General features: G+C 34.1%; 1 protein-coding gene across 4 annotated transcripts in view; it reads right to left on the bottom strand.

Annotated features, from left to right (window-relative positions):
• The window catches only part of abr (ABR activator of RhoGEF and GTPase), a 336,423-nt gene that overhangs the window by 154,398 nt on the left and 162,025 nt on the right, over nucleotides 1–20,000 (bottom strand). For all 4 annotated transcript variants that reach the window (XM_056458657.1, XM_056458658.1, XM_056458659.1 and 1 more), the window contains 3 exons: nucleotides 16,545–16,730; nucleotides 7,352–7,459; nucleotides 4,839–4,899 (listed from right to left, as the gene is read on the bottom strand). In XM_056458657.1, coding sequence (XP_056314632.1) covers nucleotides 4,839–4,899; nucleotides 7,352–7,459; nucleotides 16,545–16,730 — 355 coding nt within the window. The remainder of the gene's footprint in view (nucleotides 1–4,838; nucleotides 4,900–7,351; nucleotides 7,460–16,544; nucleotides 16,731–20,000) is intronic.

Here is a 20,000-nt window from a genome sequence, read left to right as displayed (position 1 = left end):
AACCTAATAAAAGTCAACACATTTCATCTATATTCCATGGGTGCTTACAGGGCACACCACACGATATGAGGAGCTTAACTAAATTTACACATTGATTGCATTTAGAAATCAAGTGCCAATCCAATTTTGGCTTCTAAATGACTGCTGAATTTCACAATAACGGTCGCAAAATTGTGGTCAGTGCACACTGTGCGTATCCTCAATGCCAGTGAATGTGTTTTTAGTTTAAAGTCGGTATAAATATAAATGTATTATGTTTACTTTGCTAGTGCAGATTGTTATTCTTTCGGTGAACAATTAATCCTTGCAAGTTAATCTACTGAAAAAAAAGTTAATTTTGATAATCTTCAATCAAATTCTAAGTATTTGCTCCTGTGTTTGGAGTGTTGGTTCATCTCTGTTGACATCAGTTTCAGCTTCAGCAACAATATCGCCAGCCATGCCCCTTTTACCGTTAGTTTGCTATGAGAGAATGTGAATATGAGAAGTGCAAAAAACAACAAACAAAAAAAAGCCCCGCCCCTACTTAATATTCCATTTCAGTTGGAAGCACATTGACATACTGAAATAAAAGTACATGAACTTCCGGTTCATGCAAGGTTTAATAATTTTTAGTTTTAGCTGTGTTAAATAGTTTAGTTTTGGGTTTTAGCCTTTTTGTTTGGACTTCAAAGTTGTGTATTTATCAACACCAAACAATATAGCATAAAATCACAGCATTTTAGGTGATACAATGTAAAATAAATAAAATTAAATGTTAAGAATTAAAAATGAAGCAATGTTTTACACTATACGTTTACAATATTCGTACACTATTCAAACTTAAGGCAAAACAGTGAAAAACAAACCAAAGGCAAAAACCAAATACAAACCAAACCAAACAAAACCAAATACACAAAGCAAAGCAAAGCAAAGCAAAGCAAAGCAAAGCAAAGCAAAGCAAAGCAAAGCAAAGCAAAGCAAAGCAAAGCAAAACAACAAAAACAAATGAAACACAAAACCAAAAGTCAAAATCATATACAAACCAAACCAAAAAAAACAAAAAAAAAACAAACAAAAAAACCAAACCAAACCAAACCAAACCAAAAACAAAACAAAACAAAACAAAACAAAACAAAACAAAACAAAACAAAACAAAACAAAACAAAACACAAAACAAAACACAAAACAAAACACAAAACAAAACAAAAAACAGAACAAAAACAAAACAAAACAAAACACAAAACAAAACAGAACAAAAACAAAACAGAACAAAAACAAAACAAAACAAACAAAACAAAACAAAACAAAACAAAACAAAACAAAACAAAACAAAAACAAAAAACAAAAAAACACAAAACAAAACAAAAAACAAAACAAAACAAAACACAAAACAAAACAAAAAACAAAAAAAACACAAAACTAAACAAAACAAAAACAAAACACAAAACAAAACAAAGAACAAAACAAAACACAAAACACAAAACACAAAACACAAAACAAAACAAAACAAAACACAAAACACAAAACACAAAACACAAAACACAAAACACAAAACAAAACAAAAAACAAAACAAAACAAAACAAAACAAAACACAAAACAAAACAAAACAAAACAAAACAAAACAAAACAAAAACAAAACCACACTAAAAGCCATACCAAATAATTAATAGTTTTTTAACTGTCTTTAATAATTTAGTTTTATGTTTTAGCCTTTTTGTTTGGACTTTCAAAGTTGTGTGTTCATCAACACCAAACAACATTGCATAACATTTAATTATAGCATTATAAATATATATATAATAAATATCAATATATACTTTTGGGTTTCTGTGTGTGAATAATACAGCATGACAAACGTTTTTCTTACATAAAAGTGACACTTGGTGCAATTTAACTAGTGCTTCACAGGCATTAGTCTACATCATAAATCAATTAGTTTATTTATTAAAATTTGCCAAATTCTGTGATATTGCTAATTCCGTTTGTCTGACTGAACTACGTGATTCCTACATTGAGGAAATCATAGGGCCCTTCATACTGTGCAATTATTTACTTTACAGTACACATGCAAACAGATGTTGAGTTGTTACTATACTGCATATTTTAGCATGACTGTATTAACCAATAAGCAGCCATAGTGCCATTATTCTTGAGGTTTTGCAACAATCATAAAAAACGAAACATCCAACGAGGACTTTCATCATGATGAATTAGATGATTCACTTTAGGTTCTTCTTTTTTTTCTTCAAAAAAACAAAAACAAAACAAAAACACTACGATAAAATTTTTAAAAAAGTAATACGTTTGTATTTGTTATTAGCCCCTTTCACACATACAGACCTTTCTGGAAAAAATTACCTGCAATTTCCTGGTAAGGGATCATGTATGAAAAGGCACTTTTTCAAAATACAGGTAAATTAGTTCTGGCAATTTTCCAGAAAGAGAAAATGTAACATTACCGGTAATTTGCCAGAATGCTGCTCTGTGTGAACGCAGAAGGAAAATTGCCAGAAAGAGCATGTTCACGATTAAAATGCGCAGACGTGAGACCTCTGCTCCAGCCAATCAGAAAATTCAGACACACTCACATTCGCTCCGTTTTAGAAAATAAAAGCCTTTGAATATTTTCCCCAGACACATTTAGCTGCTAGATGTTAGTCAGATAACGTTTCTCTGTTTCTTCTTAATGCCAACTGTGGAAAATATTATCGTATTAGTTTGTTTAACTTTAAGCTCTGCTTTAGTTGCTTGACACGTGAGCGCCAACACATCTCGACATGCGAACGTGTTCCTCCATCTAGTTATCCATCCACAGTATTTGTAATGTAGTCAAGTGTGTAAACATTTAGCTGCAGATCACGCTTCTGCCTTTGGATGTCTCTGGGACAAAAGTAGCTGCATGAGTGCTAAAGCTTTAAATAAAAGTGAAGCCATCAACAAAAGCCTGACCCCTTCTATGTTTACAAATACAAGCACAGCCATTTAGAGGTCATTTCTGGCTAATTATGTCAGAGTTTACCGGTATTTTGGAACGGACGCATGAAAATTTCGTAACGTCCTTGCCTGTGAGAACAGCGCTTTTTTTGAATTTACCAGTAAAGTCGTTTTGGAAATTTTAAGGATATTAACCAGTATCACTGTGTGAAAGGGGCTAATGTCAGTTAATGCATTTACTAACATTAACAAACAATACATTTATAGACTAGACTCAACTTTAGACTCAACTTTATTATCCCATTTAGGGAAACTAAAATTGCAGGCGAAGTTCCATGTAGACATTAATAAAATATTACCCCACAACATCCAACACATCATATTGAAGGTGCATTTCCCTCCCACCTGGACTCATTTAATGACCTAATGGCCACCATTATAAAAGAATTTCTGACTCTATTTGTCCTGCGAATAGGAACTCTAAAACGACGTCCTGATGGCAACAGCTGAAACAGAGTACAACGGGTGATCCGGGGTGCATAGGATACCCTGAGCTCTCTTTAAAACACCAGTATGGTAAAATACTGTTGGACCAGTTTGGTTAAAACCAATGATCTTGCCTGCCACCTTCACTAGACTACTCAACCTGTTCTTGTTTGACACACTCAGATTACCGTACCAAGCTACAATGCAAAATGATAAAACAGATTCAATAAATTGTTTATAAAACAATGTCATCATAGAGGTGCAAACCTGAAACGATCTCAGTTTCCTCATCTTTGTTGGACTTTTTTATAGACAGCCTGAGTATTAGGTTGAAATGTCAACATATTGTCAATAACAACCCCTAAATATTTATGTGTGTCCACAGTTTCAATGCCCAGGCCTTTAATATTTGTTATGCTGGGAGTAGGTTTATTACAGTATATGTTCAGGTTAGTTCATGTTAACTCGCAGCGCATTAACTAATGTTAACAAGCATGAATTTGGATGTTAATAATGCATTAGTGAATGCTGAACTAGGATAAATAAATGCTACACAAGTACTATTCTTATTCAGTTCATGCTTGTAAATATATTAAGAAGCTTTATTGTAAAGTGTGACCAAAAAACCTATTAGTTAATTAACAAAGGAACCCATTTTTTGAACAATGGTAAGATTTTATCAATCCTAAAGTTTCTTTACTCAACCAATAAACCTTAATATAAAGAATCATAGTAAATAATTTTGATTTTCAACAGTATACGTTGAAATTTCAAAGCACATGCACATTAAAGACATCAAGCTGCACTGAAATTAGATTAGAGCCAGCAAAGCCCTGATCTAAATGATCACTTCTAATCAGAATTCATGCGTGCAACTGAAATCCCCCCAAAAAAGAGAGAGTCGTCCAAACCATCAGCATGTTAAAGCATTAAAATGCGATACAGTTACCATAGGTGCAGTTACAACACAAGCGGAGAACCAGCAGCACCTCCATGACAAACTTCCACTGATCCTGCAGTCTTCTCTAACTGCTCTCTCAATACTTCCTTCACATTCTGCACCCCCTTTTATCCGTCCCTCACAAACAGCGCCAAGACAGAATGAGAGAGAGAGAGAGAGAGAGAGAGAGAGAGAGAGAGAGAGAGAGAACTGCTGCTCTCCAAAACCCTCAGAATGAGCAAGCACACACACTCTTCCTCACACACACAGTTGAGTTGTGGACGCTGCATACACAAGTAGACAGATGCAGAGCTGAACTCATTCTTAAAGAGACACCGCTCACAGCTCACTCATTTACTCATACATACATACGCATTCATTCTCTCAAACAGTGCATTAAATCCTATTCTAACAGTAGGCATTCATATTCTCCCAAACGTGGATCACTCATGCGTGTAGCAAACACTCATCGCAGGTAAACCGATACGCTCTTACCCTCCATTGTGGCGGTTGCAGTGCAGTCCTTGGATTCTTTAGGACCTTTAACTTTCAGATTCTGTCAACAGAGAAGATGCCCACTATAAATACACACTGACACAAGCGCACAGACATATACAGCAGATCATGTACATGCATCCTGTGTGGAATAAGAACAGAAATGTGATGCAGATGCTGTGGGTATGAGTAAATGCAGCAAACTGATGTTCAGAATATAACGTGATTGAACATAAATTGTTTGAATGACTTGTAGCCCTAAATGTTTAACTGTATATAGTTGATGTTAAAGCGAGGATAACACAAAGCATATGTAAGATCTATAAGTCTGTCAGAGATATTATGTAGATCCTATAGTGCGTAGCTTCTTTCTGAAAAAAATAAATAAATAAATAAATAAATAAAATAAATAAATAAATATATATATATATATATATATATATATATATATATATATATATATATATATATATATATATATATATATATAATGAGATATCAATGTGGGAGCTTGGAATAGTATTTTTTAGAGGTTGCTATGATGTTCAGAATTTGGTGTTAACCGACTGACATTGGTTACGTTTACATGGACATCAGTATTCAAGTTATTTACCTTAATCTGAATAAGACAATAATATGATTAAGGTGTTTACATGAGTAGCTTTTTGAACGTTCCTTTCATGATCCTGTTTTAGATGTTATAGCACTAGGCTTGGGCGGTAATATGGTATACCGTGGTATCTAAAAATAGCAACAGTATCAGTTTCAATAGCGTTATAAAAAACACCATACTTATAAAGGAGACAAGGATTTAATTTATTCATTCATTCATGTTCTTTTCGGCCTAGTCCCTTTATTGATCTCGGGTTGCCACAGTGGAAAGAACCGCCAACTTATCCAGCATATAACAAGAAGGGAGAGGCGGTAAATCTGTGACAAATGCTTGTCACAGATCTAAAGTCCAATTTCAGTAGTATGGCATATAAAATGGCATTCAAACTCACATTGTTAGCATTTAACATTGAATAAAGCACACGGGGTGTACCTGAGATGATCATTGTTCATAAGTTTTCTGTTGCTCAGCTGCAAGCTTATCAATTCAAGGTGTTGGTTAGAACAAAAACTCCTTTTAATATGGAAAATATTCCTTCTATAAATAAATATTTTATATAAATTAATAAATGAATCATTATGAACCAATGAGTTGACTTACTAAGAGGCCGATCACTCCAATTGCGCTTATACTTTCCAAAAACGCGAGGCGCACCATAATGACTTTTTGGTGACAAGAAAGAAAGTAGTACGGTGTTGCTTTTTATGTCACTAGTCAATGACTGAATCAGCTGCGTATTGTGTGCGAGTGTTGCTTTTGATATTGGAATAATTGTAATATTTAATAATGTTGTGATATTCAAAATTTGTGAAGTCACACAGCTCTGGATAACTCAAAACAGTAACCACTAGTCCTACCACTAACTTCTATCATTTTGACAACACAAACACTGCTGTCACCTTAACGGAAACCCCGCATCTGCTTTCATTTGATTGGAGAATGATACGTGACTGATGTCAAAGAGCTTAGAATGACAATACTCATTTTGGAATGAAAGCAATCGGGGTCCACTGGATCTTATTACTGTCGCGATGGCAACCATCTGCTTTGTTTTTTATTTATTTATTATAAAAGCGCATTAAAGCTGAGCTACAACCTGGAAGATGGCAATACAACACTTACAATCACGATCAGCACTTTTAATAGTTTATTTTACAGACTTCAAATATGCTGTTGTTCTATTGAAGTTTTCATTCCACAATGGCCGCCATGTGACACTAGCGGCATCTAGTGGCTGTTTCCTAAATCGCACTAGAGTGTTGCCTCTTGGTGATTCTATGCTCTTTGCTGGACGTAACACCCTTTTTCCTCTCAGAGTTGACTTTTTTTAAACTGCAAGCACACAGCGTGCAACGGCAAAATCATGAGGCGCAGCAGGCAGTTAAAACGCGAGACACACATGGCACATGAGCAGTGTGCAAAATGCTCGCGGCTGTTAGTAAATCATTCAAAAGATGCGCCCCTTAACGCAAAAAGCATGTTCAGTGTGAACGGCCACTAACAAAGCATCATGTTTACGTGTAATTAGCTTTTCGCAAATTATTTAATTTTTGTATTATCATTTCGGTCTACATAGCTATACTTTTAGCTGATCAGTGACAGGACGACTGACAATCTCTTGAGTATTTTAAAAACAAGTTCCACCTTATTAGTGAATTCATTTAAAATGTCTGTATATATATTTTATGTATAACTTCAGAATCTTTATTGTTTACTTTATTTTCCACTTATTTAATGTCATTCTGTGTTCTTGAGTTGATATTTACTGTATGTACCCTGAGCTCCTGAAAAAAACCCACAAAAAATTCCTTGTGTGTTTGCATGAATAAAACTCATTCTGATCCTGATTAATAATTGATAAGCAGAACCTGTAGTGTTGAATGGTAAGAGATGAGCTCACCTCAGAGATCTTCTGAAACTGAATGTTGGCTTGGCTGCATTTTTCCACCATCTCCACTGCCAATTTATAATTGTCCACAAAGGCTTTGTACACGCCGAGCTTACTGGCCTGAGAAATAAAGCAGAGGAAACATGTTTTGAATGCAGCACAAACACAGACAAATAGGTGATGGTACATAAAAAAAAAATAAAAAAAACAAAGAGACGAGGAGGAAGGGAGAAGAAAAATTAAATAGAATTGGAGAAATAGAAGCTGGAGACACAGAGGGATGAAAGAGACTGAGAAAACGGCAGTGCTGAAACATTGATTTGATCTCTAGACCTCTTAGAACATTCATCAAAGTGTGTTCTGTTCACTGTGGATGCTTTTTGCCGAGAAGAGTTCAACCTCAGGATAAGATATGAGATACAGACAACAAGAGTTTCTGCTGAGGGCTCTGGAGACGAAAGAGCTGGCTTCATCTCACCACTTCATTTGCTCTAATATCAGTCGGAGGAACATGAAGAACGTATAAAGATCAAGTGAAGCGAAGCACAGCCACACTGGAGCTTGATATTAAAGCTCTAACTGTGCTATTTCTGCAGTACTAACATCATCAAATAGAAACAAACTGTTTTCCCAAACACTCCTTGGGTCTTGGTTCAGCGAACATGTATAACTGGCCCAAAATTTCACCACTGGTTGAGCCAGTGTTGTTGTCTAGGGTTGATCAGGACGCTCAAACTGAGAAATGTTTAAATGGTAGCCAAAATAAAGTAACTATGTACTTAAAAAAACTGAGGTCCATGTGCTGACAGTAGTATAACAAACATTGGCATGGCATTTCCTCTTAAAATAATGCAAGAGATGCAATTTTTAAAGGGCACCTATGATGAAAATCATCTATTGTAAGCTGTTTGGAAAGAACTGTGTGTAGGTAGTGTCCACAGTCATATTAAAGTGATATAAACAAATTAAGTATCTCTTTTTTAATTTCCTGACGTTAAATTCCCTCCCATTTTTAAAAGGACAGTAGAGAGTACTGACAGTAAAGCATGGGGAGCAGAGAGAGAGGAAGGATCGGCATAGGACCATGAGGCGGGAATCGAACTCAGATCGCCGTGAGCACCGGAGTGCATGTGTCAATGCACTAACCACTACACCACTGGTCCCGACCAAATCCCTCCTATTTTGAGGCCCACAGCAACGTGATCAAAGACCCAAGAATACACAAGACATGTCACTCGTATCTTTTTGAATGGGGAAAAGTGTAACTGTCAATATGGTGAATAAAGCCTACTTTTAGAGGAGCCAATCATCAATCGTTATATGGTGGAAAAAAAGCCCGCCTTCAAGTACAGGAGCCTATCATCGATTACTATAGACTGACGGTACTCTGGGGGAGGAGCTTGGACCAGACGCGACACTGCAGATTTTGTGTAATTTGGACGTTTAGAAATGAAACTACATTTCAAAGTTATTTAGTGAAGTTTAAACTGTTCAGTAATTTAAAAGTAAATAGACTTTAATTGTCATTTATACGGAATTTATAAAGCATAAATAGTTCTCACTTTAGATTAGGTCACAAAACTGGATGAAATCGACTAAATAAAGCATTTATTAACATAAAAATAGTTATTATAGTGTTACCGTTTATTCTTTAAACACCCAAAAGGACACATAGGAATCACTGGTCCCTTTATTAAAGAATAGTTTTTTGTTCATTTTTGAAGCTGGTAGTTGACAAAAATAGCGCTGTTTTAAAATATCTAAATCATTTAGACAATTATTAAGTACACTGTAAAAATAAATCCGTAATTTAACAGTTCATTTCTGGCATCTGGGTTGCCGAAAAAAAAAAAACTTAAAATAACGACTGTAAAATTACAGAAATTTACTGTAAAATAGTAGAGGTCGAACTACAGAAATTTACCAGAAATGTAAATTTAAGGAAATTTATGTAATTTAATGTCTGTTATTTTACGGTAAATTTCAGTAATTTAACAGTTGTTATTTTATGTTTTTTTCCGGCACCCCAGCTTCCAGAAATAAACCGTAAAACTACAGATTTTTTTTTTTACAGTGTAGAAGAAATCAGGTTTGACTTTTCTCTTTCATTGATTGTTTTTAATAAGCAATAAAATCATTGTGGGCCGGCGATGGTAATACTGCACTATTTAGAGCATAGGTCTCAAACTGGATTCCTGGAGGGCCGCAGCTCTGCACAGTTTAGCTCCAACCCTAATCAAACAGAGCTGATCCAAATAATCAAGGTGTACAAGACTACCAGAGACTATTAAGCAGGTGTGATTTGGAGATGGTTGGAGCTAAACTATGCAGAGCTGCGGCCCTCCAGGAATTGAGTTTGAGACCATTGATTTAAAGCAAATGTACAGGGCCAGCCCTTGCTACACTTAAATTATCTCTATACCTTTTTTTGCTCTGATAATATACGTTTACATTTATTTCTTGGAGTTTTCCATCTGAGACATCCCACAAACTGGTTGATTACTGTGTGAAGGAAACTGTTTGATAGATTTAATAAAGAGAAAAGATCCAAAGCGCTGTCATTCAAACTCTGCCTTGACCTCTCTCCTTTATCCCTCTCCTTCTCATCGTCTTTAATGAATCCTATGCTCTGTTGTGCTTCCAGACTTCAGTAAGGTTATGGATTGCTATATATCTGTGCCCTGAGGTGAGACCCTGTGTTCTCAATCTCCATCTCAGCATGCTCCTTTCTCTCCCGCTGTTTGGCAGAACAACACCGCATCACAAGCGCTTCTGACTTTTCAGCAAGATAAAACTCGCGCGTCACAAAGCCAAGCTGAAAAGAAACACATTTGTGGGAAGAGAAAACGAGTAGGAGACGGACGGAGAAAGAGAGAAGGGTGACTAATGGAGAGAAACTCAGCCCCCAATGCACTCCTTCTGGATTTGCTCATGCTAAACCGTTCCTTCTGTTAAAAAACAAATGCCTTTTTTATCTCTCTCTCTCTCTCTCTCTTAGTTTTAGTTTCATGCTTCTGTTCCTCTTCGGTGACTTTCAGGAGCAATAGGGAGCCTGTAATTACTCCATCTGCTAACACAACCACTGTCACAATGTTTTACTAATCACACTTGCGAACGCAGAGAAATCAGGTTTCATAACCTCCTGCCATCTGCTGTTTGGTTCAGGAGATAAATGAAGTGGAACCTGTAATGATGAGCAGCAATGTATGCTGGTTATAGGAGCCACCGAAAATATATGCAGAGAGGAACAATGGAGGACAGAAACAGCACAAGAAAGTCAAAATTATTAGCCCTCCTGTTATTTATTTTTCCCATATTTCTAATTAACAGAGAGATTTTTTTCAACACATTTCTAAACATAATGGTTCAGGAACTCATTTCTGACTGATTTCTTTTATCTTTGCTGTGATGACAGAAGATCATTAACTAGATATTTTTCAAGGTCCTGGTATTCAGCTTAAAGTGACATTTAAAGGCTTAACTAGGTTAAGTAGGCATGTTAGGGTAATTAGTCAAAGTCATTGTATAAGGATGGTTTGTTCTGTAAACAATTGAAAAAAAATCTAATAATATTGACCTTTAAATGACCCAAATTGACCTAAAAAAATGGTTTTATTATAGTCAAAATAAAACAAATATAACTTTTTCCAGCTGAAAAAATATTATAGGAAATACTGTGAAAATTTCCTTAGTCCGTTAAATATCACTGCGGAAATATTTGAAAAAGAATAAATATTGCACAGGAGGGCTAACAATTTTGCCTTTAGCTGTATCTACAATTAATTCTCTTATTTTTTTAGTAACTTAAAATTCAGAACGATTTCCTTAATGTTTTCTAATTTCTAAGTTCTAATTTCTAAATTGGTGAGTCTATTTTCTTTCACTTTTCAAATGACTGAAGTAGTAATTCATTTTTTTTCATTCATTCATTTTCTTTTCGGCTTAGTCCATTTATTAATCAGAGGTCGCCACAGAGGAATGAGCCGCCAACTTATCCAGCATATGTTTTACGCAGCGGATGCCCTTCCAGCTGCAACCCATCACTGGGAAACACCAATACACTCTCATTCACACACATGCACTACATGGACAATTTAGCTTACCCAATTCACCTATAGCGCATGTCTTTGGACTTGTGGGGAAAACCGGAGCACCCGGAGGACACCCAAAACAACATGGGGGGAACATGCAAACTCCACACAGAAATGCACACTGACCCAGCCAAGGCTCAAACCAGCGACCTTCTTGCTGTGAGGCGACATCGCTACCCACTGCGCCGCCCAAAAACATTTTTGATAACTTTTTTTTTCATTATTTTATAAATCACTACTTGTTGCATTCATTTAGTGATAAACAATAGACAAATTTGTCTTTTTAAATAGATTTTAAATCTGCTTAGTTAAAAATAAAACTGTCAAAAGTTGAAATAACCTTACGATATTCTTTATTTTATTCAGGAACAACACTTAAAAAAGATCTCTATTTGAAAGAAATGTTGTTGGTTGGGATGTTCCCATGCAACAAAAAAATTGTTCCACAAACACAATATGATCATATAATAACAATACATGTTTTACACCAAATTGAAATGATTTGGATCATGTGACTATGAAAAATGGAGTATTGACGCTATGAATTCAACTTTGACATCACAAAAATAAATTTTCATTCATTCATTTAATTTTCGGCTTAGTGCCTCTATTAATCAGGGGTTGCCACAATGGAACTTATTCAGCATATGTTTTACGCAGCAGATGCCCTTCCAGCTGTAACCCATCACTGGGAAACACCCATACACACTCCTTCACACACATACACCAATTTAGCTTACCCAATCCACCTATACCGCATGTCTTTGGACTAGGCATGGGCAGGTATTAGATTCTGACAGTATGGTAACCTTGAATAAAAATATCACGGTTTCACTGTATAACGGTATTGTGCTCACTGTTCTATAATTTATTCTTTTTAAATGTCTGGGTAAAAAACTAAAACTTTTTCCCTTTGAAAACAATATATTTTATTTTTTCAAAGTTTTACAATATTTTGGAGTGTTAAAAATGTCAGACTAAATAATTCAAGTGAATCATTGACTTCTGCTGTTTTCATTAGTTTCAAAAACAGATTTCTTTAAAATTTTAAACACCATGTTTGGATATTTTTTCTGCTGAAGATAACGTTGTCCTAAAAAATAAATTAAAAAGATGTAAATATAAAGTCGTACACATAACTTAGGAACGGTATAACAGAAAATTTGGGCGGTTTTAAAACCTTGACTTTGGCGGTATACCTTGAAAATGGTTAAAGTCCCATGCCTACTTTGGACTGTGGGGGAAACCGGAGCATCCCAGAGGAAACCCATGCCAACATGGGTAGAACATGCAAACTCCACACAGAAATGCCAACTGAACCAGCCGGGACTCGAACCAGCGACCTTCGTGCTATCCACTGCGCCACCATGATTACATTTTACGTACTGCATATTAAATTCAAAGTGGTTATTTAAATAACCAATATATAGTTAAAGTCAAAATTATTAGCCCGTCTTTGACATTTACATTTTTTAAATTAACATTCAACATTTTTAAACTAAATAGTATCAATATCTAATTTCTAATACCTAATTTCCTTTATCCTTTCCTTGATGGCAGTACACTCCATCTAAAATCTGTTAATGAGATTCACAACACACACACACCTGTCTATCTAGACAGCATTATGGCCATCACAGAGCATCTGCATATTCTCCTGGCATCTCCTCTCTGCTAAACGCTTTCCTTCAGTATAAACAGACGCTCTTCAGTCCTGCTCATTCTCTCAAAGCAAGACGTATATATACACCATCTGTCAGATCACACATCTACTCTGCTTAATTTAGGTACATTAAGGTTACAAAAAGTGCATCCAATTTATACTGTATGCTGAAAACCTAGACACAATAGCTCTTTACTATAATGCAGGGGTGTCCAAACTCGGTCCTGGAGGGCCGGTGTCCTGCAGATTTTAGCTCCAACTTGCCTCAACACACCTGCACGGATGTTTCTAGAAAGCCTAGTAAGTGCTTGATTAGCTAGCCCAGGTGTGTCTGATTGGGGTTGGAACTAAACTTTGCAGGACACCGGCCCTCCAGGACCGAGCTTGGACATGCCTGCTATAATGCATTAATGGTGCAGTAGGTGATTGTCTTCAGAAACATTATTGTTGTACTGATTAAAGTAAATGATCTAAAGGTATTAATATGTATTTTTATATTCTGGGTAAGGTATAAGACTAAAAAAATGTTCATCCAATTAAAATTAGTCACTGGCGGAATGATGACACCATGGCTGAAGTATTTCTTTTAGACAGGTAATGTTCTGTCTTAAAACTATTTTAGTCACGCAAATTTGATGTATATTTTGTTGTTATGAATGGGTTATATGCACAGAAGTGTTGCTCGGCCACTGAAATCTTCCGGTGAAAGATTGATGTGACTATTTTTCCATATCATAAGAGACCTTTTACAACATTAATAATGAAGATTTTTATTTAGTTTAACAACAAAACATCAGTAAATAGCGCTATTCCACCTAGCCTGCTTTACTGAGCTGAAGTTGGTTTATATTCACATTGGTTCATATTTAAACAATGACAACCTGTGACACGCTCCCTATATTGTTTACCGTGCTTCTATGAATATTCGGTCTAAAATAACATGTAAGTATGGATTACTAATAGGTGTAATTCCTGCACACCACTGGCCAACCACTTAGCATACAGTAGTCACTTTAGGACGAAGCGTGTGAGAGAGTGAGACCAGCGATCCATGCATGCATGCATGAAATATCACACATTATGATAAGTTTTGCTTGCTACACGACTGAAAACGTGCTATATATAATACAGCTTTTCATTAAGAATTGTAGTATTATAAAGTACTATAAAGTTTTATAACTGGCGAATGACATGATCTAGTGGGTCTCTGTCATCTTTAATGTGCGCATTTGTGTTTCAGGAGACGTGGATTCGAACAGCAGGGGAGGGATTGTATTTGAAAGACATAATGCTAACCGGTTAGCATTTAAGCAGATCACCTACTGCTATATCTATTGCTATAACTATATATTTTTGCAGTTGCATTAGTACACTCTCAGAAAAAAATAGTAAAATGTTGTACCAAAGAAGGTACACACCGTTGTCGCTGGGGCAGTACCTTTTTATGGCATAGAACTGTACCTTAAGACAAAGAAACACATTTGTACCATTGCAGATTGTACCTTTAAGGACATGATTTGTACCATGGGAAACCAAAATGTACCTTTGGTTTTTAAACCTGCAGATACAATATTGTACCTTCATCAAAGGGTCAAATCTGATCCATTAAGATACCACTACAGTGACAAGACACTTTGTACCTTAACAGTGTCAAATGAGTTCCTTCATGAACTATTTAAAGGCTTTTTGCTTTATCCAAAATACGTCAATTTATTTTCAGTAAATATAAAACATCAAATACATTTTTAAATAATGTTTGAGAAAAAAGTTTATTTTTGCGTAAATGCACCTTTTCCATTTACAATAAAGAATAAAAACACTTTAACATCAATCAAAAGATCTATTTTTTGCTAAACATTTCACAACACTTTTCACACAAATCTTACAGAAACACATTCTCACATGTGCAATATAAAACTTTTTTCTCCAATTTTTACACAATATCTTTATAACCACTTAAAAGCGAATTTATTTTGCTTAATTTTAAAATAAAAATAGAATTATGCAAAAGTATTGTAATGAGATATGCACAATGTTTGATTAGCTTTACAATAGTAAATTTTCTGCATGAACATTTTGCATATGCAGTACTTTTGCCAACTCACATGCGTATAGTGGAAAGCAAACGCCAAAAGGTGCAGATATCAATAATGAAAATGTATCTATCAGAAAATGCTTACCAAACGTTTATTAAAAATGCCTTAAATGTTAACCTAGAGTTTAGTTTAACCAGTTGTTTTTTATTATAAAACATAATGTTTATGAGTTAAACATTTGCTTTTAAATGATGATTCAAGTTTTAATATCGAAATTATTGATAAATCACTTTGGCTTTCCAGTCATATTTATCTTCATAGCTATTGCAATAAAGGAGTTGTCCAACACTTATGTACCTTTTTAATGAGAACAATTGTGTACCTTCATTTTAACAATTGTGTACCTTCCATTAAAGGTACAGAACAGTATCAAAAGAGGATTTTTCTGTACCATAATAGGTACAACTTTTACAAACGTACAAAACTGTTCCTTAAGGAACATTGTCTGTACCACTGTGTACCTTTTTTTCTAAGAGTGTAGTTAACAAAAGTAAAATACAAAATATAGCAATATTAGCAAAACAAAATACAGCTGATATAAAACTGATAATAATCAAATGATTCTTGAATATTTACAAAAATAGAGTATTAGTAAAATAGAGCAATTGCGGATATGCATTTTAACGTTTAAATCAGCTCCAGAAATAATCTGCATGTGCGTTACCCTCGACTGCACGCTGAGAGAAACCGAAAGTAATACTAAACCGAATATATAGTGCAGGTCAAAACCACTAATGGCTTTATGCGACAGATAATGATTCAAAAATATACATGTTGGTTTGTTGAACCTCGCTATATTTCTGAGAGTTTTGAGATCATTGCCATATCAGCTTCTCTGTCTATGTCAAGTTTACCACATTTTATAAATACCACTTTCCTACAATTATAAAAATATTTTAACAACTTAAAGTTACCAACAGCAATAAATAACTCATAAGATAAAATACATAAATAACAATAATAATATACAAGATATAAATCTAAAATGTTTTTTAAGGTTTACTTTTAATAAAAATTAAACAACTTTGGAAGGATTGACATTTAAAAATATTTCATTTAAAGTCTTTCCAGATAAAAATTGTTGTCTGATAACATTAAAAATAGGGCATTCCACAAGTATATGTTTAAGAGTTTGGTTTCTGTTGTAATATTGCCGGCAGTTTGAGACCCCTGATCTGGATCAATGTAATGCATACTTGTTAAAAAAGTAATAAATCTTAACTAACAATAATAATAAATGCCACAAACAACACCAAAACTGAATGACAGTGTACACCTCATACAGTAGAAGCTCACTGTATAACACTGAATGAACATGGAAGGCCTTCAAACAGTGTGTTCACAAGTGAACTTACCAGTTTCTGGAAGAGATGCCCCACAGTGACCTTCTCATCCCACTGCTGAATGTGGGGAGAAAGAGCATCATAAAACTCCTTATGGATCTCAAAGATGTCTTGGATCATAAAGAAAATGGTGTCGATCTGTTCCACTGTCAGCACTGGCTTCGAAGTAGTAGCTGTTGCTTTAAGAGGCTTCATGGGCTATGAGAGAAAATGAGGGAGAAGTCGATTAGTCAATATGCTCAATACTTACATTTATGAACATAATACATAATGATGAATAAGCAAATTATACATTGCCAGACATACATACAGTTGAATTATTAGCCCCGTGTTTATTTTTTCCCCAGTCTCTGTTTAACGAAGAGAAGATTTTTTCCAACACATTTCTAAACATAATAGTTTTAATAACTCATCTCTAATAACTGATTTTTTTTAATCTTTGCCATGATGACAGTAAATAATATTTTACTAGATATTTTCAAGACACTTCTATACATCTTAAAGTGACATTAAAAGGCTTAACTTGTTTACCTAGGCAAGTTAGGGTTATTAGGCAAATCATTGTATAATAATGGTTTGCTCTGTAGACAAATGAAAAAAAAATATTAAGGGGGCTAATAATTTTGACCTTAAAATAGTTTTAAAATAATTTCAAACTGCTTTTATTCTATCCGAAATAAAAAAAATATATAAGACTTTCTTCAGAAGAAAAAATATTATAGGAAATATTGTATACAAAAAAATCCTTGCTCTGTTATACATCATTTGGGGAAAAAAAAGAAGAAAAAAGAAAATTTACAGGGCTAATATTTTTTACTTCAACTCTATATTTAGTGATATGTTTTTTTATTAGGTTCATCTTAGGTCAGACAATAAAATATACATAATATTGATACCTATAGATATATGCACTGATACAATTCACCAAACAAGAAGTTATCAGGAAAACGTAATTATACACTAAATAAGTATACAACTAAAAGGTAAAATACCACATATATACACAAAGATATACAAACATAAGATAGCAAAAATAAAAATAATAAAAAACAAACAAAAGAATAATAAAGTAAAAAATAAAATAAAATAAAATAAAATAAAATAAAATAAGTTATAAAAAAAAAATATTGATGTTGAATGTATTTATGCTAGAATAAGATCCCAGATATTTTCTTCAATAGTTAAATTCCGTTTCTCCTCCCAAAAACCCTCAGTGATGGTTTTAATTGAATTCAAGTTTACCTTTGTAGTAATTTCTGGGTGTCAGATATATATATATATATATATATATATATATATATATATATATAGTTATTTATAGCTATATATATATATATATATATATATATATATAGATATATATATATAGAGAGAGAGAGAGAGAGAGAGAGGAGAGAGAGAGAGAGAGAGAGAGAGAGAGAGAGAGAGAGAGAGAGAGAGAGAGAGAGAGAGAGAGAGAGAGAGAGAGAGAGAGAGTGTGCATAGTGTGTGCATTTTAAGAACCTGTAGAAAAAAATTTATTTTTAAAGGTTTTCTGAAGATTCTGAAGCTCAAAACCTTTGGACATGCAGAAATCATTTGCTTGTTTGGTTTTTGTAAAATATTTTCTTCTGTGTTCCAAGCATAGTCAAAAGTCTTATGAGGGTGAATAAATGATGACCACAAATGTGAGCACAGAACACCAGTCTTACTATTATAGTATTGTATAATATAATCCATTTAAATTAGGCATATTAGGCTCCATTGTGAACTTAAAATCTCCATTAAAAATGTACTAATGTACTACTATGTGATTATAACAGCTTCAATAAGTTTTATGCACCAAAAAACAAAAAGAAAAGTTTATATTTATTTAGAAAGTGATTTAAATGGTTGTAATAAAACTTGTTTCCTTCATAACTTAATTAAGATCTACAGTCATATTTTGATTTATCAATTAATTAATTAATTGCGCACAGAACACATTAACAAAATTTACTGATTTTATATTTATTATTTTCATCACAAAACATAAATGGTTTTAAAAATGAGACTTCGTTCAATCCAAATAACACTATTGATTTTGCAGGTAATGCGGTTTAAGACTACAAAGTAAATGAATAAATGATTTTGTGTTTAAAATGAAGTATGACTATTTTGTGTACATTACGTAACAGCAAAGGAATAACTAAATGCACAATTTATTGCGTTATCAATTTCATACTTATTTCTAAATACAGAAAACAACAATAGCAAGAAACATGTGAGCACATTTAAACTTTAGACCGGACGTGTAAAAATAAATTCTGGAAAGCGCATTTAGCACTAGTACAGTATCTATTAAAAAAACAGATTACTGGATATTCACAATCTTATCAGCTGTGCCAGAGATCTGACGCCAGCATGACAGAAATCATCCTTCAAGAAACGATTAAAGAAGACGAGTGAATGTGTGCTGGCTCATTTATATGACTGCTCTGCCACAGTATTTGTAGTAAGTTTGCAAGTGGGTCCAAACTGCTGAGTAATCTTTGGACAGGAAGTGTGTGGGGGAGAGCAGAAGTACACATAAAAACCAAAATCCAGGTTTACTTTAGTTATGATACTCCCAAAATCATTCTGCATAAATTCGCTAATTTTTACAAAATTCTGCGCAGAAATAGCAAAAAATGTCTACAGATTCTGTCTGGCCTTAGGCATGGGTCAAAGATTTATTTTTATTATCATTTTTACTGCCATTATGAAGTTTATCAAGAGTAAAACAACAACAACTTAACTTTATTACTTAATTCGATTTTTTAATAATATATATAATATTTATATATTAATATATTTAATTTAATAATTAATATTTAAACATTTTACTATTAAAATAACTCTATTCATTTAATTGATTCAAGAAGCAGCATGTGAGGCATATAAATATAATGAATGCAATAAATATAACGCCTTAAAGCTATTGCATATTTGATTTTACTGATCCATACATACATTTGCATACTTATATTTAATTGTCATATTCAATACTCTGATAAAAAGTGACAAATTTAAAATGATTTTTAAATTACTTTTCAGGCCCTTTTTTTAAATAAATACATATATTTGTTTTATTTTTAAATGCGTTATTTTGATCAGACAATCACACAAGGTCCTAAGAAGACCTGATCCAGGTTGTTGCTAGAAGGGATACAGCTGCAGCCGGCAGTTCATTAATTCATTCGTTTTCTTTTCGGCTTAGTCCCTTTATTAATCAGTGGTCGGCACTGCAGATTGAACCGCCAACTTATCCAGTTTTACACAGCGGATGCCCTTCCAGCCGCAACCCATCACTGGGAAACACCCATACACACCCTTTCACACGCACATACACTCACCTATAATGCATGTCTTTGGACTGTGGGGGAAACCGGAGCACCCGGAGGAAACCCACGCGAACATGGGAAGAACATGCAAACTCTACACAGAAATGCAAACTGACCCAGCCGGGGC

The sequence above is a fragment of the Danio aesculapii genome, chromosome 5 (genome assembly GCF_903798145.1).
Source record: "Danio aesculapii chromosome 5, fDanAes4.1, whole genome shotgun sequence".
Lineage (NCBI taxonomy): Eukaryota > Metazoa > Chordata > Actinopteri > Cypriniformes > Danionidae > Danio > Danio aesculapii.
This window is presented reverse-complemented; position numbering and strand designations above follow the sequence as displayed.